Here is a 23,858-nt window from a genome sequence, read left to right as displayed (position 1 = left end):
TTGGTTTCCGGAATCCGAAACCCTCCCAGGGGCCCCTGCGTATCAGTCTCTGGTGGTCTCTCGGGGGTTGCTCGGGCTGAAGGCTGGTTGTCTTCCTCCCAGGCTTTTGTCCTTCAATTGTCCTTCAGCTCCCCCTTCCTCCTTCTTTGGTAGCCTCTGGGCCGGATTTCAGAAACTCTAGCAACATCCCGTGCAGTAGTCAGCACTTTTCCCTAAAAACCCCTTTGTTCTCTTATCACCTAGACCCGGGCCTCAATGTTAACCCTTCAAATCCCTTAGTGACACGAATTGCTGGACCATTCCTTACAAAAGGAAGGATAAAATATGTACAGGAGCAATGGCACACGCGAAAGCCCAGCGCCGCGGGCAGAGGCAGCAAAGGTTGACGGTAGAACAGTGCTCGGTTTGAACATGGAGAGGGAAAGCGAGGGGAAGGTGGCCGAAGTCGGCTGCAGTCTCTGAGCTCTCCTCCTCCTGAATTGTTTTCTCTCAAAGCCATTTCTGTCTGCGTGCGGGCACCCGGAGCCGGCAGAAGTCCCCGTGAACTCCTTCGGCAGGACGGAGGGCTGCGTGGGCTCCAGTGAGAGAGGGAGTTAGGAGAATCTTATCACGTAGAGATAGAGCGCTGACGGCATTAAACTAGGATGCTACTTAGTGTCTTTGCTAACTATGGTGCATTGTGCCAATTAACTAAAGCAAGAAGCCTTGGGCCCCTTACCAAGGTCAGTCTCCTAATAAGAGAGTGAGCCTATCTTAAGAAACTGTGAGAAACTGGTCCTGCGGATGGACAAGAGCCAAGGAGCAACTGAGTCTGTGCAAAGACAAGAGGTCAACTAGCGGTGACGAGGAAGAGTCATCAATCTTCATGCCCACGACCCCCGACGACCACCACCAGAATACACTGCGCAAGCGCAGATGGGAGGAGTTTACGGAAATGACTCCTTGGAACTAATTTTAATACGAAGCGGGGACAGGTTATGAATATGTATAGGCGGATTGTGAAACTTCATGCATATGTAACTCTTTACTGCATATAACCAAGGCAAGTTGCCGCGTCAGGCGTGCACGACTTTGGTGGGACTACCCCCTGTGCTGCCCAGCACTGAATAAATATACCTACTTTACAATCTTACTGATTGTGGAGTCCGTTTTCCGCAAGTCAGTTTGGCGAGCCAGGCAGGAGGCTCTCTGCTCGGCTGCGGGATCGACTGCGGAGCGGACGCCCCTAGGTGCACCCCGAGTATTTTCCTCGGAGGAGTCTCCACTCTCAGCCGCTCACCACGGGAGCAGACAAGGACCTCCTGAAACCGCGGACAAACGGTATGTTTTACAGTACAGGAAGCGCCTGCAAGTCGTACGCGTGGCCGGGGCAGCTGGTAAATTGTGCAGAGACATCTGGCGTGCAGCATAGTCCCCCTGTGGGAGGAGGGTACCCTACAGGCTGAGCGATAGAGTGGTCACGGGAGATTTGGTGACCGATGGAGTGGTCAAGGGGTATTTGCTGACCGATAGAATCAAGGGGGATTTGCTGACTGATAGAGTAGCCGCTAGCGATCTTGGGAGTAGATTGAGCAAATCCGAGGTTACCGCTGCATCCCAGTTTTGGGAGCCAGGACGGACCTGCTAATGACTGTATACGAAGCAGGAGAAGGGTAAGCGGGCCTCTCAAAATTGTGACAAGGTTATCTGGGTAATATTTGCAGCTGCTGGAGGGATACTAATTGGAGCGTTGATAATTGTATGTCTTATTTGTGGATGTCTGGGTATCTCATGTTGAAAGCATTTGTGTATGTGTTTGAGACAAAGTATTGTTGTGAAGTGAATTACTCCACAAGGAACACGGCCGGAGACGATCCAAACAAGTTTGGTTATTGTTTTAAGTGATATATTCTTGTGGTATGAGCGAGAAGTGCAAGGGGCCTCTCTGTGTGATTGCGTGATTGTGCTGTGTGAGTGAGACGCAGCATTGCTGCGAAGCGAGTGCGGCGTTCCGATCCGCGGTTCCGTATTCTCTGCGAGGGGAGCCGCCGGAGACAAACGAAATGCATGACAGACCGAAAAGAAGTGCTGTCTTATCCAAGTGTTGATTGGTGGTGCCCAATATACGGGCCCGGCGGTGCATCTCGTAATCCTATTTCGTTCTTAAATGTTTTGAGTCTGACAAGGAGGAAGGTGGGAGCATGATCTAAGTAACAGTTTAAAAGTTTTGGTATATTCGCAGTGGTGTTTGGTCAGTTTCCCAAGTATGGGGGGAGGGGGGCCCACTGATTATCAAAGCGGTAGAATGGAGAGTCACTTCTTTGGTAGTTCGGGCCTGAGCCCTGGGAATTTGGTAAGAAGGGGGAGAGCGAATTTGTTTAGGCCTCAATACCTTTTAAACCCCCATCTTGATGGATACACAGGAGTGATTCCTTGTTTTGTGTGGGCTTACTAACAAAGTGCATGAGAAAAATTGGCATTCGTCTTGAAATTCGGTCCTGTTGAAATGTAAATTTTGTGGAAAAGGTGTTATTGTTTGTCTAGAAGACGGAAGGCTGAGTGCTTCAGGTGTTTTCCCGAAGCCCTGTGGATTTATGATTGGAACGGGGCTCATTAAGAATCTGAAATAGTAAAGTTTGTATGTGGAAAGAAGAGTTTAATCCCAGAGAATTGGGACATCTGGGAAGAAGATTCGGAAAAGATAGTAAAAACCTGCAATAAAAAGGTTTGCGTGGAAACTGAAACAAGGGACAGTAACTAATAAGGAATAGTAATAAATAAATAAATAAATAGGAATGGGAAATCAAGGAAATGGGTAATATCCAAAACAAAGCCGTTTTAAAGAAAGCCTCATTGGGTGCATATTGGCACATTGGAAAGATATTGTTAGAACTGGGGGCTCAGAAAGCAAGAGGACTTTCATTAAGTATTGCAATCAATGGTGGCCACTATATAAGCTAAATGGCCACTTTATGGATCAATCGACTATAACAGTGTCTTGCAATTAATGTTGTTTTTGAGGAGAGAAGGGAAATAGGATGAAATGTTGTATACTGATATGTTGTTTCAGCATCTTGGAGGGAAAAGGTATGGAATTAAGTCGGCCCCTGACTGAGCCTTCGGTGCTGGCATTAGAAAAGTACAGGCTGGAGAAAGATAAAGGAAGTATTTAAAGGGTTGTTGAAGGTGTTAAAGGTGTGGCATGTAGTATTTGACAGAGCTGTTTGAAGCTGAATGAGCAGGGAAAGAGGATGTAGGAATGTTAATAGTTTCGTCTCAACCCGAGGCTGAGATCTCAAAATCACAGGCGTGAGCCCTCTGGGGCGGAGGGACCGTGATGGGTCCGAGAGAGTTGTCATAGAAACAGAAAAGCAGCTAACTCTTAAAACAACCTGAGTTCCTGTGTGAGCTCAGATTGCCAATGGCACCGCTCAGGGAACTGTCAACGATTGCATTCCCCTAACCGACCCCCCCACTGAGACCCTAATCACCCCGGAAATACCAAAATCTGGTTAAACTGGGAATTGAGAATCTGTCCCAACAAGGTCCAAAAGAAACCCCTATGGAGTTTTTGAATTTTTGGACCAACTTTGAAATGCAATGAGGAGAAAAAAACCTAAAACAAACAGACAAAAATTTGGACCTGGCTTCAGAAAACAAACAGAGGCAATTGGCTAGCCTCTTTCTAGGGCAATCGGCCCCTGATATCAGAAAGAAATTGTCTTAGGCTGCAGGACAAACTTACAACAGTCAGGAATGACGGGGACCTGGGGCATCTACCCTAGCAGGTCCACCAGTTGAAATAAAGCTAGGAAACGAAGACAGAGGCTTGAATTTTTGTTGGTTACGGGAGCTTCTTTCTCTGTGTTAATTAGTCTGTAAATGTAATAGGAGCAACTGGCCAACAGGAAAAGGTGGTGTTTTTTGTTTTTTTTTTGCAATGCTTGAAATTTAAATTGGGAAAAATGGTTGGAATTACATACTGAGAAAAACAGTCAAGTTTGGTTCATGGTACTAGATTTAAAGGGTGCCTTTTTCTGCCTGCCCGTGGCAACTGAAAGCCAGAAACTCTTTGCCTTTGAATGGGAAAAATCCTAATAGAGGACGGAAAACTCAGCTTACTTGGACAGTGTTACCACAGGGGTTCAAGAATAGCCCCACCATATTCGGGAAATAACTAGCCTGTGATCTTGAAGCTTGAAAGTCCCCTTCGGGAAAAGGGGACACTGTTGCAATACGAAGAAGAAAAGGAATGTGTATAACGGACTATTAGGTTACTAATTTTTTTCGGCACTAATACTGTGAACCCAGCCTCTTTCCTTAGTAACAGAGTTTCCAGATTACCCATTCATGATTGCATCAAGACCATGGACACCATATACTCCAGCTGACCAGACCTAAAGGATACACCCCTAGAAGATGCGGAGGATTGGTATATAGATGGCAGCAGCTTCGTCCGCCACGGACTTCGCCTCACAGGATATGAGGTAACAAACATCAGCCCAAAAGGTGGATATCATCGCCTTGATTAGAGCTTTTGAGCTGGCAAACATTTGGACAGATTTGAAATATGCCTTTGGTGTGGTGCATGCACACAGGGCAATTTGGAAGGAGAGAGAGGACTTTTATCTTCCTCAATTAAACATGCAGAAGAGATACTGAAATTACTCCAAGCGGTGTACCTGCCTACTAAAGTTACGTCAAGCAGGGGATACTGATAGCGAAAGGGGAAATAGATTGGCTGATGCAGGAGTCAAAGGGGTGGCAGAACGGGCATCTGAGAGTCAAATTCTGGCACTAGTACCAAGAACAGAAAATCGGGCATTAACAAGAGCTTTAGAAAATGAAGTAGAATATTCTAAGATGTAAATGGAAAATGTTACCTGCAGGTTTAACGTCAATAAATGACGGGAGAATTGTGATACCATATTAAATTGAATGGTAATTGTAGAACATAATAAAACATGCTGGGGAGCTGAAGTAGTATAAGAGTTTTTAAATAGAAAATGGATAGGGCCTAATTTGTATACCATTGTTAGACAGGTATAAAAGTAATCAAGCTCCAAACAGTGGCAAATTATTTTTTTTGAACTCCCAAGAAAAGGGGGGTATCAGTATTTACCGGTATTAACTGACACCTTTTCAGGATGGCCAGAAGCATTCCCAACTAGAATAGCCAAGGCTCGGGAGGTAATTAAGATACAAGAAATAATACCATGTTTTGGAGTTCCAGCAACTCTATCCTCTGACAGGGGACCACACTTTATCTCAAGAGTGGTACAAGAAATTAGCCGCCATTTGGGTATAGACTGGCAAATTCATACTCCAATATCGCCCTCAGTCGAGTGGCCAAGTAGAAAAAATGAACCACTTAATCAAACAGCAAATTGTGAAACTGGGAGAAGATGCAAATTTGGTCTGGCCTCAGTCTCTTCCTTTAGCCCTTTTGCGTATACCAAGGGCAAAGGAAGGGTTAAGCCCCTTTGAAATCTTATATGGACGACCCTATGGAATACAAAGAGGGATATCCATGCAAGCTGGGGATGAAATTATGACCTCCTATATGGTGGCCTTAGGTAAACAGCTCGATGAAATTGGACAGCATGTGAGTGGGACTCGGGGTAGAGGGTTTGATGGACCAGTGCACAATATACAACCTGGAGATTATGTGTATGTAAAGTCTCTTGCAGAGAAGACCTTGAAACCACAGTGGGAAGGACTGTTCCAGGTCACAGCGACAAGAATCAAGGAGCAGAATGCCTGGATCTATCACACCAGAGTGAAAAAGGCACCCAAGACCCCATGGAAGGTTACTCAGGTGCAACCTGGAAGGTTACATTTCTCACAGTCTTAATGGTATCATTGGTCAAGGAAACTGAACAGTGGGTGCACAATACCTATGTGAAACTCACCCAGGCAGTGAGTGATAGTCAAAGGAGTCAAAGGGGTGGCAGAACGGGCATCTGAGAGTCAAATTCTGGCACTAGTACCAAGAACAGAAAATCGGGCATTAAGAAAAGCTTTAGAAAATCACAGAATCACAGAATCGTCTAGCTTGGAAGAGACCTCCAAGATCGTCCAGTCCAACCTCTCACCTAATACTAACAAGTCCTCCACTAAACCATATCACTAAGTTCAACATCTAAATGTCTCTTAAAGACCTCCAGGGATGGTGACTCAACCACTTCCCTGGGCAGCCCATTCCAATGCCTAACAACCCTTTCAGTAAAGAAGTTTTTCCTAATATCCAACCTAAACCTCCCCTGGCACAACTTTAGCCCATTCCCCCTTGTCCTGTCACCAGGCACGTGGGAGAATAGACCAACCCCCACCTCGCTACAGCCTCCTTTAAGGTACCTGTAGAGAGCGATAAGGTCGCCCCTGAGCCTCCTCTTCTCCAGGCTGAACAAGCCCAGCTCCCTCAGCTGCTCCTCGTAAGACTTGTTCTCCAGACCCCTCACCAGCCTCGTCGCCCTTCTCTGGACTCTCTCGAGCACCTCGATGTCCTTCTTTTAGTGAGGGGTCCAAAACTGAACACAGTACTCGAGGTGCGGCCTCACCAGAGCCGAGTACAGGGGGACAGTCTCTTCCCTAGACCTGCTGGCCACACTGCTTCTTATGCAAGCCAGGATGCTGTTGGCCTTCTTGGCCACCTGAGAACACTGCTGGCTCATATTCAGCCGACTACCAACCAGTACTCCCAGGTCCTTCTCGGCCAGGCAGCTTTCCAGCCACTCTTCTCCCAGCCTGTAGCTCTGCTTGGGGTTGTTGCGCCCCAGGTGCAGGACCCGGCACTTGGCCTTGTTGAACTTCATACAGTTGGCCTCAGCCCATCGCTCCAGCCTATCCAGATCCTCCTGCAGAGCCTTCCTACCCTCGAGCAGATCGACACATGCACCTAACTTGGTGTCATCTGCAAACATACTGAGGGTGCACTCGATCCCCTCATCCAGATCATCGATAAAGATATTGAAGAGGACTGGCCCCAGTACTGAGCCCTGGGGGACTCCACTAATGACCGGCCTCCAACTGGATTGGACTCCATTCACCACAACTCTTTGGGCCCAGCTATCCAGCCAGTTTTTAACCCAATGAAGCGTATGCCAGTCCAAGCCATGAGCAGCCAGTTTCTTGAGGAGAATGTTGTGGGAAACGGTGTCAAAAGCCTTACTGAAGTCAAGGTAGACCACATCCACAGCCTTTCCCTCATCCACTAAGCGCGTCACTTTGTCATAGAAGGAGATCAGGTTTGTCAAGCAGGACCTGCCCTTCATAAACCCATGCTGACTGGGCCTGATTGCCTGGTTGCCCTGCAAGTGCCGCATGATGACACTCAAGATAATCTGCTCCATGAGCTTCCCTGGCACTGAGGTCAAACTAACAGGCCTATAGTTCCCCGGGTCTACCCTCCGACCCTTCTTGTAGATAGGCGTCACGTTTGCTAGCCACCAGTCAACTGGGACCTCCCCCGATAGCCAGGACTGCCGATAAATGATGGAAAGCAGCTTGGCCAGCTCCTCCGCCAGTTCTCTCAGTACCCTCGGGTGGATCCCATCTGGCCCCATCGACTTGCATACATCCAAGTGCTGTAGCAGGTCACCAAACATTTCCTCGTGGATAGCGAAGGCCACATCCTGCTCCCCATCCCCTTCCACCAGCTCAGGGGACTGGGTATCCAGAGAACAACTGGTCGTGCCGCTAAAGCCTGAGGCAAAGAAGGCATTAAGCACCTCAGCTTTTTCCTCATCTCTTGTAACTAAGTTTCCCCCCGCATCCAGTAAAGGATGGAGATTCTCCTTAGTCCTCCTTTTGGTGTTGATGTATTTGTAAAAACATTTTTTGTTATCTTTAACAGCAGTAGCCAGATTGAGCTCCAGATGAGCTTTGGCACTTCTAATTTTGTCCCTGCACAGCCTCGCAACAGCCTTATAGTCCTCGTGAGTGGCCCGCCCTCTTTTCCAAAGATTATAAACCCTCTTTTTTCTCCTAAGCTCGAACCACAACTCTGTTCAGCCAGGCTGGTCTTCTTCTGCGCTGGCTCATCTTTGGGCACATGGGGACAGACCGCTCCTGAGCCATTAAGATTTCCTTCTTGAAGAGTGCCCAGCCTTCCTAGACTCCTCTGCCCTTCAGAACCACCTCCCAAGGGACTCTTCCAACCAGTGTCCTGAACAGCTCAAAGTCTGCCCTCCGGAAGTCCAAGACAGTGGTTTTACTGGTCCCCTTCCTGACTTCGCCAAGAATAGAGAACTGAACCATTTCGTGGTCACTCTGCCCAAGACAGCTCTCGACCACCACATCTCCCACCAGTCTGTCACTGTGAAGAGAAGGTCTAGCGGGGCACCTCCCCTGGTAGGCTTTCTAACCAGCTGCGTCAGGAAGCTATCTTCCACGCTCTCCGGAAACCTCCTAGACTGCTTTCTCTGGGCTGTGTTGTGCTTCCAGGATATATCTGGGAAGTTGAAGTCCCCCACGAAAACAAGCGCTGACGATTTCGCAACTTTTGCCAGCTGCCTGTAGAACTCTTCATCCGTCTCCACATCCTGGTTTGGCAGTCTATAACAGACCCCCACCAGGATGCTTGCCTTGTTGGCCTTCCCTCCGATCCTAACCCATAGGGACTCAACCTTATCAGTCCCAGCCTCAAGTTCCACAACATCAAAACACTCTCTCATATAGAGAGCCACACCACCACCCCTTCTGTGCTGCCTGTCCCTTCTGAAGAGCCTATAGCCAGACATTGCAGCACTCCAGTCATGAGAGTGGTCCCACCACGTTTCCGTGATGGCAACCAAGTCATAGCCTTGACAAGTCATTAGCCTAGCCTAATTTGTTCAAAGGCTTGTCGTTGCTCAGGGCCCCATTCAAAAGCATTCTTCTTACAGGTTACTTGGTAGAGCGGGTTTACAATCAGACTGTAATTTGGAATATGCATTCTCCAAAACCCCACGACACCTAGGAAAGTTTGTGTTTCTTTTTTGCTAGTTGGTGGAGACATAGCTGTTATTTTGTTGATCACATCCATTGGGATTTGACGACGTCCATCTTGCCATTTTATTCCTAAAAACTGGATCTCTCGTGCAGGTCCTTTAACTTTAGTTTGTTTTATGGCAAAACAGGCCTTCAGAAGGATTTGGACTATTTTCTTCCCTTTCTCAAAAACTTCCTCTGCTGTGTCACCCCACACAATGATGTCATCGATGTACTGCAGGTGTTCAGGAGCTTCCCCCTGCTCCAGCGCAGACTGGATCAGTCCATGGCAAATGGTAGGGCTGTGTTTCCACCCCTGGGGCAGTTGATTCCAGGTGAATTGGACTCCCCTCCAAGTAAAAGCGAACTGTGGCCTGCACTGTGCTGCTAGAGGGATGGAGAAAAATGCATTAGCGATATCAATTGTGGCATACCACTTGGCTGCCTTTGATTCCAGTTCATACTGGAGTTTTAGCATGTCCGGCACTGCAGCACTCAGTGGTGGCGTGACTTCGTTCAGGCCACGATAGTCCACTGTTAGTCTCCACTCACCATTAGACTTTCGCACTGGCCATATGGGACTATTAAAAGGTGAATGAGTCTTGCTGATCACTCCTTGGCTCTCCAGTTGACGAATTAGCTTATGGATGGGACTCAGGGAGTCTCGGTTGGTGCGATATTGCCGCCGGTGCACAGCTATGGTAGCAATGGGCACTTGCTGTTCTTCAACCCTCAGCAACCCCACAACAGAAGGGTCCTCCGAGAGACCGGGCAAGGTAGACAACTGTTTAATGTCCTCTGTCTCCAAGGCAGCTATGCCAAAAGCCCTCCTGATGCATCCTATGCCAAGGATGCACGGAGCATCTGGGCCAGTCACAATATGGTGCTTTTGCCACTCATTCCCAGTTAGACTCAATTCAGCCTCCAATACAGTTAACTGCTGGTATCCCCGCATTGTGGGAATGTGGCCATGGGGGTCAACAAGCCCCATGGTTGGTGATAACATCAGACTCTTAAGGATGAGACCATCAGGAATTTAAAGAGTTGAGAGGGAACAAAGAAGGGTGATTCAGGAGACACCTTGTTGTCTCGGGTTGCTTGTTCTCCAGCCCTTAAGGCATGGAAGTTGCTGGGTGTTTGCTGTTGCAGGGCAAAGTTGTTGACCAATGAATAGTTAGTGGAAAGGTACTGCTGTGGGGCGAATGGTATTGGAAGGGCGCCTGTCCTGAATATAAGGGATAGAATGAAGTTGTTCCCTCACTCTGAGAGATGAAGTTATGCCCTCAGTAAGAGAGAGTTGAAGTTATGTCATCAATAAAGAGGTAGCAGTAACTGATCCTGAAAGAACCCTGGTGTCCGTGTGGTAATTATGCCACAAATGGCGCCCGAACAGGGACATGAAGAAAATAAACAGGGACCTGAAGAAAACAAACAGGGACATGAAGAACAGGAACAGGGACAGCCTAACAGAACAGGGACAAAAACAAAAAAGGAATGAATAGGGACAGGCTATAAGAACAGGGACAAACAAAAAACAGCGTATGGGAGGGTCCCACTGTCATATGCAGGACCCACAAAGAAGGACTCCGGGAGTTGGAGGGGAAGCCAGAGCCCCCCGGCTGGGCAGCACTCAGTGCGTGCCTCTCCCAGGGATGGGGTTACAAAGTTTGTTAAAGATAGACTTAGTATGCCTGGTTGGTTTAAGTGCCTCTTGGATTTTAAAATTGCTCCCCTGAGCTGCTCGCTCTGCTGCCTGCTACAGCGAATGTTCGGGTGCCATCAGTGTCGCACTTGGGCATGGGCACTGACCCTGCGGAAGAAACTGCTGCTGGTGACTTGCGGAAAACGGACTCCACAATCAGTGAGATTGTAAAGTAGGTATGTTTATTCAGTAAACTCCTCCCATCTGCGCTTGCACAGTGTATTCTGGTGGTGGTCGTCGGGGGTCGTGGGCATGAAGATTGATGACTCTTCCTCGTCACCGCTAGTTGACCTCTTGTCTTTGCACAGACTCAGTTGCTCCTTGGCTCTTGTCCATCCACAGGACCGGTTTCTACTAGTTTCTTAAGATAGGCTCACTCTCTTATTAGGAGACTGACCTTGGTAAGGGGCCCAAGGCTTCTTGCTTTAGTTAATTGGCACAATGCTCCATAGTTAGCAAAGACACTAAGTAGCATCCTAGTTTAATGCCGTCAGCGCTCTATCTCTACTTGATAAGATTCTCCTAACTCCCTCTCTCAGTCCCCCCTTTTCTAAAAAGTTAGTAAATTCTTTTACTATTTCTAGGTTCTATATAGTGTTTCTCTATCTGTCACTCTTTCAAAATATTTGTTAGACTCCAGTTTCCGTCTGAGTTGGTTTTTTCCACTCACTGTAGGAGTTTCCGTTACTCTTAAAACACCATAAGGTACATCGGATCACTACACAAAGAACCATGAACAAAACCACGACCACGATTACTGTGATTAACAGCTGTTTCAGCCAGGTTAGGTTTGGCAACCAGGAAGTTAATTTTTCTACCAAGTCTGTAAATCCCCAGGATGTATCATCCTGAGCTACTGCATGCAAAATTTTATTCTTTTCCCAAATCTTCTCCAGGTCAGTCTCAATCTGTTTTTGTTGACATATACACAGCAAGTTTGGTTTATGACTGTACACAATCCTCCCTCCTTGGCTAAAAGTATATCTAATCCCATCCTATTCTGAAGCACTACTTTGTGTAGGGAGGAAATTTCTTCCTGTAATGCCGAAAGAGCATCAGCTGTGGCTGAGATATTTATGACAGCTTTTTCTAATTCACTTATTCCCAGAGATGGAATCAACCACCTTACAAAACTATGGAATCTCGTGGGTCTCATCACGAAGGGGTTATTTGAATACACCCCCTTGAGGGCTAAGATAGCCCCCAATACAATGACCCTTCCAATTTAAGGGTAAGCTTTTTCTAGCATGATCATCTCCACATAGCCAATAGAATCCTTTTTGTAGCTTGCAGATTTGCGTGAGAAAATTGAGGCCGTGAGATCCTGAGTTCGTTGACACCTACACCATAATCTCTAATTTTAGTAAGCCTACATATTTTGCCATACTACAGTTGTCAGGTTCCTGGGCTAAATAACTAAGTGGACCTGTACCTACGCATGAGGTTTTATCGTTTAAGCATCTGGTGTATATGTTAAGATTTTCATGTGGGAGTAGTTCAAATCTCTCCCCTAGATGTTCACGATCATCCTTGCCAAACAGACATGTTCCATTTCTTGGGTGCGCAAAGGTCAATGTCCAATTCATACTGCGTATGCCCCATACGGGGAATTCTAGGTTGCCTCTAGGCAGCACTGTGCACACCCAACAGTCAGAAAGGTTGAAACTATCACTCACTGCCTGGGTGAGTTTCACATAGGTATTGTGCACCCACTGTTCAGTTTCCTTGACCAATGATACCATTAAGACTGTGAGAAATGTAACCTTCCAGGTTGCACCTGAGTAACCTTCCATGGGGTCTTGGGTGCCTTTTTCACTCTGGTGTGATAGATCCAGGCATTCTGCTCCTTGATTCTTGTCGCTGTGACCTGGAACAGTCCTTCCCACTGTGGTTTCAAGGTCTTCTCTGCAAGAGACTTTACATACACATAATCTCCAGGTTGTATATTGTGCACTGGTCCATCAAACCCTCTACCCCGAGTCCCACTCACATGCTGTCCAATTTCATCGAGCTGTTTACCTAAGGCCACCATATAGGAGGTCATAATTTCATCCCCAGCTTGCATGGATATCCCTCTTTGTATTCCATAGGGTCGTCCATATAAGATTTCAAAGGGGCTTAACCCTTCCTTTGCCCTTGGTATACGCAAAAGGGCTAAAGGAAGAGACTGAGGCCAGACCAAATTTGCATCTTCTCCCAGTTTCACAATTTGCTGTTTGATTAAGTGGTTCATTTTTTCTACTTGGCCACTCGACTGAGGGCGATATTGGAGTATGAATTTGCCAGTCTATACCCAAATGGCGGCTAATTTCTTGTACCACTCTTGAGATAAAGTGTGGTCCCCTGTCAGAGGATAGAGTTGCTGGAACTCCAAAACATGGTATTATTTCTTGTATCTTAATTACCTCCCGAGCCTTGGCTATTCTAGTTGGGAATGCTTCTGGCCATCCTGAAAAGGTGTCAGTTAATACCGGTAAATACTGATACCCCCCTTTTCTTGGGAGTTCAAAAAAAATAATTTGCCACTGTTTGGAGCTTGATTACTTTTATACCTGTCTAACAATGGTATACAAATTAGGCCCTATCCATTTTCTATTTAAAAACTCTTATACTACTTCAGCTCCCCAGCATGTTTTATTATGTTCTACAATTACCATTCAATTTAATATGGTATCACAATTCTCCCGTCATTTATTGACGTTAAACCTGCAGGTAACATTTTCCATTTACATCTTAGAATATTCTACTTCATTTTCTAAAGCTCTTGTTAATGCCCGATTTTCTGTTCTTGGTACTAGTGCCAGAATTTGACTCTCAGATGCCCGTTCTGCCACCCCTTTGACTCCTGCATCAGCCAATCTATTTCCCCTTTCGCTATCAGTATCCCCTGCTTGACGTAACTTTAGTAGGCAGGTACACCGCTTGGAGTAATTTCAGTATCTCTTCTGCATGTTTAATTGAGGAAGATAAAAGTCCTCTCTCTCCTTCCAAATTGCCCTGTGTGCATGCACCACACCAAAGGCATATTTCAAATCTGTCCAAATGTTTGCCAGCTCAAAAGCTCTAATCAAGGCGATGATATCCACCTTTTGGGCTGATGTTTGTTACCTCATATCCTGTGAGGCGAAGTCCGTGGCGGACGAAGCTGCTGCCATCTATATACCAATCCTCCGCATCTTCTAGGGGTGTATCCTTTAGGTCTGGTCAGCTGGAGTATATGGTGTCCATGGTCTTGATGCAATCATGAATGGGTAATCTGGAAACTCTGTTACTAAGGAAAGAGGCTGGGTTCACAGTATTAGTGCCGAAAAAAATTAGTAACCTAATAGTCCGTTATACACATTCCTTTTCTTCTTCGTATTGCAACAGTGTCCCCTTTTCCCGAAGGGGACTTTCAAGCTTCAAGATCACAGGCTAGTTATTTCCCGAATATGGTGGGGCTATTCTTGAACCCCTGTGGTAACACTGTCCAAGTAAGCTGAGTTTTCCGTCCTCTATTAGGATTTTTCCCATTCAAAGGCAAAGAGTTTCTGGCTTTCAGTTGCCACGGGCAGGCAGAAAAAGGCACCCTTTAAATCTAGTACCATGAACCAAACTTGACTGTTTTTCTCAGTATGTAATTCCAACCATTTTTCCCAATTTAAATTTCAAGCATTGCAAAAAAAAAACAAAAAACACCACCTTTTCCTGTTGGCCAGTTGCTCCTATTACATTTACAGACTAATTAACACAGAGAAAGAAGCTCCCGTAACCAACAAAAATTCAAGCCTCTGTCTTCGTTTCCTAGCTTTATTTCAACTGGTGGACCTGCTAGGGTAGATGCCCCAGGTCCCCGTCATTCCTGACTGTTGTAAGTTTGTCCTGCAGCCTAAGACAATTTCTTTCTGATATCAGGGGCCGATTGCCCTAGAAAGAGGCTAGCCAATTGCCTCTGTTTGTTTTCTGAAGCCAGGTCCAAATTTTTGTCTGTTTGTTTTAGGTTTTTTTCTCCTCATTGCATTTCAAAGTTGGTCCAAAAATTCAAAAACTCCATAGGGGTTTCTTTTGGACCTTGTTGGGACAGATTCTCAATTCCCAGTTTAACCAGATTTTGGTATTTCCGGGGTGATTAGGGTCTCAGTGGGGGGGTCGGTTAGGGGAATGCAATCGTTGACAGTTCCCTGAGCGGTGCCATTGGCAATCTGAGCTCACACAGGAACTCAGGTTGTTTTAAGAGTTAGCTGCTTTTCTGTTTCTATGACAACTCTCTCGGACCCATCACGGTCCCTCCGCCCCAGAGGGCTCACGCCTGTGATTTTGAGATCTCAGCCTCGGGTTGAGACGAAACTATTAACATTCCTACATCCTCTTTCCCTGCTCATTCAGCTTCAAACAGCTCTGTCAAATACTACATGCCACACCTTTAACACCTTCAACAACCCTTTAAATACTTCCTTTATCTTTCTCCAGCCTGTACTTTTCTAATGCCAGCACCGAAGGCTCAGTCAGGGGCCGACTTAATTCCATACCTTTTCCCTCCAAGATGCTGAAACAACATATCAGTATACAACATTTCATCCTATTTCCCTTCTCTCCTCAAAAACAACATTAATTGCAAGACACTGTTATAGTCGATTGATCCATAAAGTGGCCATTTAGCTTATATAGTGGCCACCATTGATTGCAATACTTAATGAAAGTCCTCTTGCTTTCTGAGCCCCCAGTTCTAACAATATCTTTCCAATGTGCCAATATGCACCCAATGAGGCTTTCTTTAAAACGGCTTTGTTTTGGATATTACCCATTTCCTTGATTTCCCATTCCTATTTATTTATTTATTTATTACTATTCCTTATTAGTTACTGTCCCTTGTTTCAGTTTCCACGCAAACCTTTTTATTGCAGGTTTTTACTATCTTTTCCGAATCTTCTTCCCAGATGTCCCAATTCTCTGGGATTAAACTCTTCTTTCCACATACAAACTTTACTATTTCAGATTCTTAATGAGCCCCGTTCCAATCATAAATCCACAGGGCTTCGGGAAAACACCTGAAGCACTCAGCCTTCCGTCTTCTAGACAAACAATAACACCTTTTCCACAAAATTTACATTTCAACAGGACCGAATTTCAAGACGAATGCCAATTTTTCTCATGCACTTTGTTAGTAAGCCCACACAAAACAAGGAATCACTCCTGTGTATCCATCAAGATGGGGGTTTAAAAGGTATTGAGGCCTAAACAAATTCGCTCTCCCCCTTCTTACCAAATTCCCAGGGCTCAGGCCCGAACTACCAAAGAAGTGACTCTCCATTCTACCGCTTTGATAATCAGTGGGCCCCCCTCCCCCCATACTTGGGAAACTGACCAAACACCACTGCGAATATACCAAAACTTTTAAACTGTTACTTAGATCATGCTCCCACCTTCCTCCTTGTCAGACTCAAAACATTTAAGAACGAAATAGGATTACGAGATGCACCGCCGGGCCCGTATATTGGGCACCACCAATCAACACTTGGATAAGACAGCACTTCTTTTCGGTCTGTCATGCATTTCGTTTGTCTCCGGCGGCTCCCCTCGCAGAGAATACGGAACCGCGGATCGGAACGCCGCACTCGCTTCGCAGCAATGCTGCGTCTCACTCACACAGCACAATCACGCAATCACACAGAGAGGCCCCTTGCACTTCTCGCTCATACCACAAGAATATATCACTTAAAACAATAACCAAACTTGTTTGGATCGTCTCCGGCCGTGTTCCTTGTGGAGTAATTCACTTCACAACAATACTTTGTCTCAAACACATACACAAATGCTTTCAACATGAGATACCCAGACATCCACAAATAAGACATACAATTATCAACGCTCCAATTAGTATCCCTCCAGCAGCTGCAAATATTACCCAGATAACCTTGTCACAATTTTGAGAGGCCCGCTTACCCTTCTCCTGCTTCGTATACAGTCATTAGCAGGTCCGTCCTGGCTCCCAAAACTGGGATGCAGCGGTAACCTCGGATTTGCTCAATCTACTCCCAAGATCGCTAGCGGCTACTCTATCAGTCAGCAAATCCCCCTTGATTCTATCGGTCAGCAAATACCCCTTGACCACTCCATCGGTCACCAAATCTCCCGTGACCACTCTATCGCTCAGCCTGTAGGGTACCCTCCTCCCACAGGGGGACTATGCTGCACGCCAGATGTCTCTGCACAATTTACCAGCTGCCCCGGCCACGCGTACGACTTGCAGGCGCTTCCTGTACTGTAAAACATACCGTTTGTCCGCGGTTTCAGGAGGTCCTTGTCTGCTCCCGTGGTGAGCGGCTGAGAGTGGAGACTCCTCCGAGGAAAATACTCGGGGTGCACCTAGGGGCGTCCGCTCCGCAGTCGATCCCGCAGCCGAGCAGAGAGCCTCCTGCCTGGCTCGCCAAACTGACTTGCGGAAAACGGACTCCACAATCAGTAAGATTGTAAAGTAGGTATATTTATTCAGTGCTGGGCAGCACAGGGGGTAGTCCCACCAAAGTCGTGCACGCCTGACGCGGCAACTTGCCTTGGTTATATGCAGTAAAGAGTTACATATGCATGAAGTTTCACAATCCGCCTATACATATTCATAACCTGTCCCCGCTTCGTATTAAAATTAGTTCCAAGGAGTCATTTCCGTAAACTCCTCCCATCTGCGCTTGCGCAGTGTATTCTGGTGGTGGTCGTCGGGGGTCGTGGGCATGAAGATTGATGACTCTTCCTCGTCACCGCTAGTTGACCTCTTGTCTTTGCACAGACTCAGTTGCTCCTTGGCTCTTGTCCATCCGCAGGACCAGTTTCTCACAGTTTCTTAAGATAGGCTCACTCTCTTATTAGGAGACTGACCTTGGTAAGGGGCCCAAGGCTTCTTGCTTTAGTTAATTGGCACAATGCACCATAGTTAGCAAAGACACTAAGTAGCATCCTAGTTTAATGCCGTCAGCGCTCTATCTCTACGTGATAAGATTCTCCTAACTCCCTCTCTCACTGGAGCCCACGCAGCCCTCCGTCCTGCCGAAGGAGTTCACGGGGACTTCTGCCGGCTCCGGGTGCCCGCACGCAGACAGAAATGGCTTTGAGAGAAAACAATTCAGGAGGAGGAGAGCTCAGAGACTGCAGCCGACTTCGGCCACCTTCCCCTCGCTTTCCCTCTCCATGTTCAAACCGAGCACTGTTCTACCGTCAACCTTTGCTGCCTCTGCCCGCGGCGCTGGGCTTTCGCGTGTGCCATTGCTCCTGTACATATTTTATCCTTCCTTTTGTAAGGAATGGTCCAGCAATTCGTGTCACTAAGGGATTTGAAGGGTTAACATTGAGGCCCGGGTCTAGGTGATAAGAGAACAAAGGGGTTTTTAGGGAAAAGTGCTGACTACTGCACGGGATGTTGCTAGAGTTTCTGAAATCCGGCCCAGAGGCTACCAAAGAAGGAGGAAGGGGGAGCTGAAGGACAATTGAAGGACAAAAGCCTGGGAGGAAGACAACCAGCCTTCAGCCCGAGCAACCCCCGAGAGACCACCAGAGACTGATACGCAGGGGCCCCTGGGAGGGTTTCGGATTCCGGAAACCAATTCTAATAACCCTGCCTCTTCTAGAAGTAGTAAGGAATATGTATTAGCCTGGGAGCATCAAAACCAGCCGCCTTACGTAACAGGTGTGCGTCCTGGGGAAGCAGAGACTCCCGGCACACCCAGCGCTGCTTGCTTGCCTCTATTCGTTTAATAAATTGTAAACTTTGATTGTAATCCTATTTGGGACTCAGCCATTTATAATACTTTTTATATTTGTATTTTATTTAAGGCTGTTTTGCCCCCCCTCCCCCCCACCCCAGCCTCGCTGCTCGCCAATAAAGCTGGCGCAGGGACCCCTGCCTGCGACCATAGAGACGCGGTCCTCCCGGCCTGCTAGAGCGGCCCCCCGCGGTCCTCCAGCATCCCAGCGTCCCTTGCGCGCTCCCGCCCGGCCTCAGCGGCTTCTGGCGGCGGCAGAGCAGGGGCGGCGGGAGCAGCAAGGCGGCGGCAGCCATGGCGTACTGTGGGCAGGGGCAGAAGGTGCAGAAGATGATGGTGCAGCCCATCGTAGCCTTCCTGCGGCCGGGGGGCAATGGGGGAGTGGGTGGGGGATGGCCCGGGCCTCAGGGGGCTCGGCCCGGGCCTTGAGGCCTTGTCCCGGGGCCCTGGGGCCTCGTTGCAGGGTTTGAGGCCTTGTCCTGAGGCCTTGTCCCGGTCCTGGAGCCCTTCTCCCGGGCCTGGAGCTCTTGTCCCCATGCTGAGCCCTTCACGCAGCGCCCTAGAACCTCATCTTCCGCTACCTGCAGAACGTGAGTACCGCGGGGAGAGGACGGAGAGGGGATGGGGATTTGGGGGGGGCTGGGGGGAGCGGGGAGGGTCCGGTGATCCCCCTCGCTGAGTTTTCGGCTCCCACCCGTTGCTCAGGGCAGGTTTGTGGGGAATGGAGAGCTGTGCGGCGTGCTGGTGGGTACAAGGAGCTGCTGCGCAGCCCGGCATTTCCCCCTCGTGTTAACGGGAGTGGGATCGTGCAGCCGGGCGTGCAGGAGTGTTCCCTCGTGACTGGAAACGTGTTCTTCAGCAAACGTGTAGTATTCACCCAGTCATATAACACTCTAAAATGTCAGACTGTTAATTGAAACTGCCCCTGAGAGTTGCTCCTTGGAGTGTTTGGGAGCTCTAGCGGCTATGGTTAGCGGGTATTTCTGAACACACGAGAGAGAACAAAACTGCTCGCGGTGTTTGTGTTCCCGTTTACTCTCCTCCTTCGTTCTGCAGAGGTCGAGGATCCAGGTGTGGCTTTACGAGCAAGTGAACATGCGGATAGAAGGCTGCATCATCGTGAGTGTCAGCACGACCCCACGTTACGTCATTAGTTTGTTTTCCCTCATTCACAATCCTATTTTTTCTTGTCAAGAAAAACTAGCCCAAGGGAAAAAAGAAATCGTGCTTCTCTAACAATTAGTCTTCATTGTCCAGCCTGGGTCAGCAAAGCTGACGATGGTTTGTGTTGTTGCTGAACTAATTGCCACTGTTGCTGATTTCTAGGGCTTTGACGAGTACATGAATTTGGTGCTGGACGACGCAGAGGAGATTCACTCCAAGACAAAATCAAGGAAACAGCTGGGTGTGTCGTGTGTCTGTGCAACCCGAGTGACGCGCAGTCTGAAACCTGCCCGGGTGAGCCTTCTAGGTAGCAGCACTGAGAGGTACCAACCATGTGACGAGCCTTGATGTTGAAGTTCAGTGAGCAATTCCTGGCTACATCTCTGTCCCTGATGATTTTTGAGCTGCTGATTTTGCTGAATGAAGGAGAATCTGTCCCTGCCTGAGACCAGTTCTGGTCTTTGAAACGTGTAATACCGGGTGGCCTGCACTGGCTGGAGGAGTCTGGTCACAGCTCCTTTCAGCTACATCTAAAGCCAGTGGCCCTCGGCAATTCTCACACTTGCTGTGATCTCTGAGTCAAAGCAGGGAGCCACAGTAGCGGCAGTGTTTATTTACCACCTGCTGGTGGACAGAAGCAACGATGTGCGCCCAGTGCTGGGGTTTTCAGCAGGGAGAGCGTGCTGCTGGAACGGGGACGGTGGCCTGAGTGGGACTTGTAAGTGTGGGGCAGCTGGCAGGAACAGGACTCTGCGTGATGGGCAAAACCCTGCTCAACCACACGAAATACTTTCTGAAAACACGAGATTATTCTCAGGTTCTGGGCTCTCTCTAATCCCCTCTTTCCCTTCTCTGTGCTTCAGTTTTGAGAGGCCCGCTTACCCTTCTCCTGCTTCGTATACAGTCATTAGCAGGTCCATCCTGGCTCCCAAAACTGGGATGCAGCGGTAACCTTGGATTTGCTCGATCTACTCCCAAGATCGCTAGCGGCTACTCCATCGGTCACCAAATCTCCCATGACCACTCTATCGCTCAGCCTGTAGGGTACCCTCCTCCCACATGGGGACTATGCTGCACGCCAGATGTCTCTGCACGATTTACCAGCTGCCCCGGCCACACATATGACTTGCAGGCGCTTCCTGTACTGTAAAACATACCGTTTGTCTGCGGCTTCAGGAGGTCCTTGTCTGCTCCCGCGGTGAGCGGCTGAAAGTGGAGACTCCTCCGAGGAAAATACTCGGGGTGCACCTAGGGGCGTCCGCTCCGCAGCCGAGCAGAGAGTCTCCTGCCTGGCTCGCCAAACTGACTTGCGGAAAATGGACTCCACAATCAGTAAGATTGTAAAGTAGGTATGTTTATTCAGTGCTGGGCAGCACAGGGGGTAGTCCCACCAAAGTCGTGCACGCCTGACGCGGCAACTTGCCTTGGTTATATGCAGTAAAGAGTTACATATGCATGAAGTTTCACAATCCGCCTATACATATTCATAACCTGTCCCTGCTTCGTATTAAAATTAGTTCCAAGGAGTCATTTCCGTAAACTCCTCCCATCTGTGCTTGCACGGTGTCTCCTGGTGGTGGTCGTCGGGGGTCGTGGGCATGAAGATTGATGACTCTTCCTCATCACCGCTAGTTGACCTCTTGTCTTTGCACAGACTCAGTTGCTCCTTGGCTCTTGTCCATCCACAGGACCGGTTTCTACTAGTTTCTTAAGATAGGCTCACTCTCTTATTAGGAGACTGACCTTGGTAAGGGGCCCAAGGCTTCTTGCTTTAGTTCATTTGCACAATGCTCCATAGTTAGCAAAGACACTAAGTAGCATCCTAGTTTACTGCTGTCAGCGCTCTATCTCTACGTGATAAGATTCTCCCAATTCCCAACTCCCTCTCTCAACCGTATGACATCATGCTGAACAATAAAAACTAGAGGGGTTGGCCAGGGGTGGACTGACTGGGCATTGGTCAGTGGGTGGTGAAAAATTTCATTGTGCATCACTTGCTTTGTATATATATAATTATTATTTTCCCTTCTTTTTCTTTCTTATTTATCTGTTTCTATCTCAACCTTTTACTTTTTTTCTGATTCTCTCCCCCATCCCCCTGTGAGGAGATAGTAAGTGGTTGTACGTCATTTAGCTGCTTGCCAGGGTTAAACCACAGCAAGCAACCACACCACGCCCTGCCCCCACCCACTGGCGACCACAACCCTTCCATATCCTTCCCAGCATGCTACGTCCAGTAGCTGAACGACCCGTATTATACGTCCAAAGGAAGAGGCGGGACACTTACCCTCCCTCCACTCACCCCTGTAGGAGGGAGGGCGGAAGGTCACAAGTGTGGCTGGACGCCAGTCCATGTGGAAGGTGGCTGGCAGGGCGAAGGGGTGGGGCCTTGGAGGGCTGCTGGGCGGGGGCAGCACTGAGTTGCCGCAGCGTCACCACTGCTTGTAAATAGATTCTGCCCCATACGATTTGTGTGAAGTACTCGCGTGGGGGAAGCTAGGCGTTGTCTGCTGTGGCGGCGGGTGGGTGACCGGAGGTGGCAGTGGGATTTCTTGGCAGTGGGCGTGTGGCGGGTACTGCGTGGAGAGGTTTTCGGCTTTGTTTTTTTCTTTCTCGTCGTTTCAGTGGGGATTCAGTGCATCCTACCTTGGCTTCCTTTCCGCTAAGATGGCTGATGGTGGTCAGTGAAGCGGGGCTGCATGGGGTCGTGGCTGGCTGGTGTGTAGCAGGGTAGGCGGGGGCGGCTGATGGGACGGGAGGGGTGTGGGGGAGAAGCCGTGTATCGCCATGTCTGTCTTTGCTCTGGAGGAGATGCTAGAGGCTGACTGGGTGGCCATGAGGCCTTGCGTCTTCCAGGAGCGGGAGAAGTACAAGTTTGTTTTCATCGTGGCCTGGAACGAGATCAAGGGCAAGTTCGCCATCGCCTGCCCCAACTGCACGGTGCAGTGTCAGCGCAGTGGCTCATACGAGCTCCGCCGCAGCAGGCCGGCCGGCCCCGAGTCTAGAGTCGCCCCCGAAGGTAGCAGCCCCACGGTGTGCAGGAGCCCGGCCTCGGGCACGGACTCTTCCGGCCTACCGCGTAACTCCTCGCGTCCCCTCGCCGAGCGGGGCATGGGGGCCGAGGTGCTGCCCAAGAGCCAGCTGCGCGCCAAGAGCAGCCCAGCCCAGAGACCGCCGCGGGGCCCTAGGGCGGGAGGTGCCGCCGAAGAAATGGAAGTGCTGGAGCTGAGGAAGGAGGCGGCGGCCGTCTCGTTGCTGCCCTCGTTGCTACAGGCAGCCGAGCCGGCCGCTCCCGACACCGAGTCCGCGGAGGAGGGGTGTAGCTGAGCCGGTCTCTTTTCTTTTCAGGACTTGCGGGCAGTGTACCAGCAGCTGTGCTCGGTGAACTTGGAGCTGGAGCACTACCTGTCTGTGTTCCCCGAGGAGCCCTCGGGCATGTGGACGGTGCTGTTCGGAACCCCGGAGCGATCTGAGCAGGAGATGGATGCGCTCTGTTACAAGCTGCAAGTTTACTTGGTCCACAGCTTGAATACCTGCAGCTGGAAGATACTTTTGCAGGTGCTCTTCGCTGAGGCTGACAATCCTGAAGAGTATTATGAGAGCCTGAGTGAGCTGAGACAAAAGGGGTACGAGGAGGTGCTACTGAAACATGGGATTAGAAATTAGAGAGTGATTGATTAAGAATGAATATGTAGGCAACACTCATTGCTTAATATGTGCTATATTTGCGATGTACTGTGCCTGTGCTGCGCTTAGGCCTCCAGATAGCAGGAGCCCCTGGGACCCCAAGAACCAGATCAAACCAACCTTATGGTTCGGACTTTGACCAAGGGCTCAGAGATAAGGAGGACTGTTCACAAAAGGACAAGATAAAGAATGCCAAACATGCAAGGCTTCGAGATAACAGGAGCCCCTCGGACCCCGAGAACCGGACCAAACCAACCTTATGGCCCAGATTGTGACCAAGGCCTCAGAGAGCATGCGCAAGGAGATGAGGTGAAAAGTTCAACTCTGATGAAGACATCTTATTTCATCCTCATGACCCTCAGCACCCACCACCAGAAGGCACTGCGCAAGTGCAGACGGGAGGAGTTTATGGAAATGACTTCTTGGAGCTAATTTTAATACTAAGCGGGGACAGGTCATGCATATGTATAGGCGTACTGGGAAACTTCATGCATATGTAACTCTTTACTATATATAACCAAAGCAAGTTGCCGCGTTAGGGCGTGCATGACTTTGGTGGGACTACCCCCCCGTGCCGCCCAGCGATGAATAAACATACCTACTTTACAATCTTACTGATTGTG

At 48.6% G+C, this 23,858-nt stretch overlaps 2 protein-coding genes across 2 annotated transcripts; one reads left to right on the top strand and one right to left on the bottom strand.

Annotated features, from left to right (window-relative positions):
* Window positions 1–11,280: 11,280 nt before the first annotated feature.
* On the bottom strand, window positions 11,281–12,884 carry LOC136789183 (syncytin-2-like). The gene is given in 4 exon segments (XM_066989152.1): window positions 11,281–11,564; window positions 11,567–11,820; window positions 11,822–11,991; window positions 12,429–12,884. Coding segments are annotated over 4 exon segments (1,164 nt in total).
* A 5,606-nt stretch (window positions 12,885–18,490) lies between these two features.
* LOC136789191 (junction-mediating and -regulatory protein-like) lies at window positions 18,491–23,691 on the top strand. The gene is made up of 5 exons (XM_066989158.1): window positions 18,491–18,732; window positions 18,948–18,974; window positions 19,441–19,503; window positions 19,711–19,842; window positions 22,897–23,691. The coding sequence occupies exons 1-5, from the start codon at window positions 18,679–18,681 to the stop codon at window positions 23,212–23,214; spliced, it is 594 nt and encodes a 197-aa protein (XP_066845259.1). The 5' UTR covers window positions 18,491–18,678; the 3' UTR covers window positions 23,215–23,691.
* The last annotated feature ends 167 nt before the right edge of the window (window positions 23,692–23,858 follow it).

This window comes from Anser cygnoides, unplaced genomic scaffold, assembly GCF_040182565.1.
Source record: "Anser cygnoides isolate HZ-2024a breed goose unplaced genomic scaffold, Taihu_goose_T2T_genome scaffold_42_1, whole genome shotgun sequence".
NCBI classification, from domain to species: domain Eukaryota; kingdom Metazoa; phylum Chordata; class Aves; order Anseriformes; family Anatidae; genus Anser; species Anser cygnoides.
This window is presented reverse-complemented; position numbering and strand designations above follow the sequence as displayed.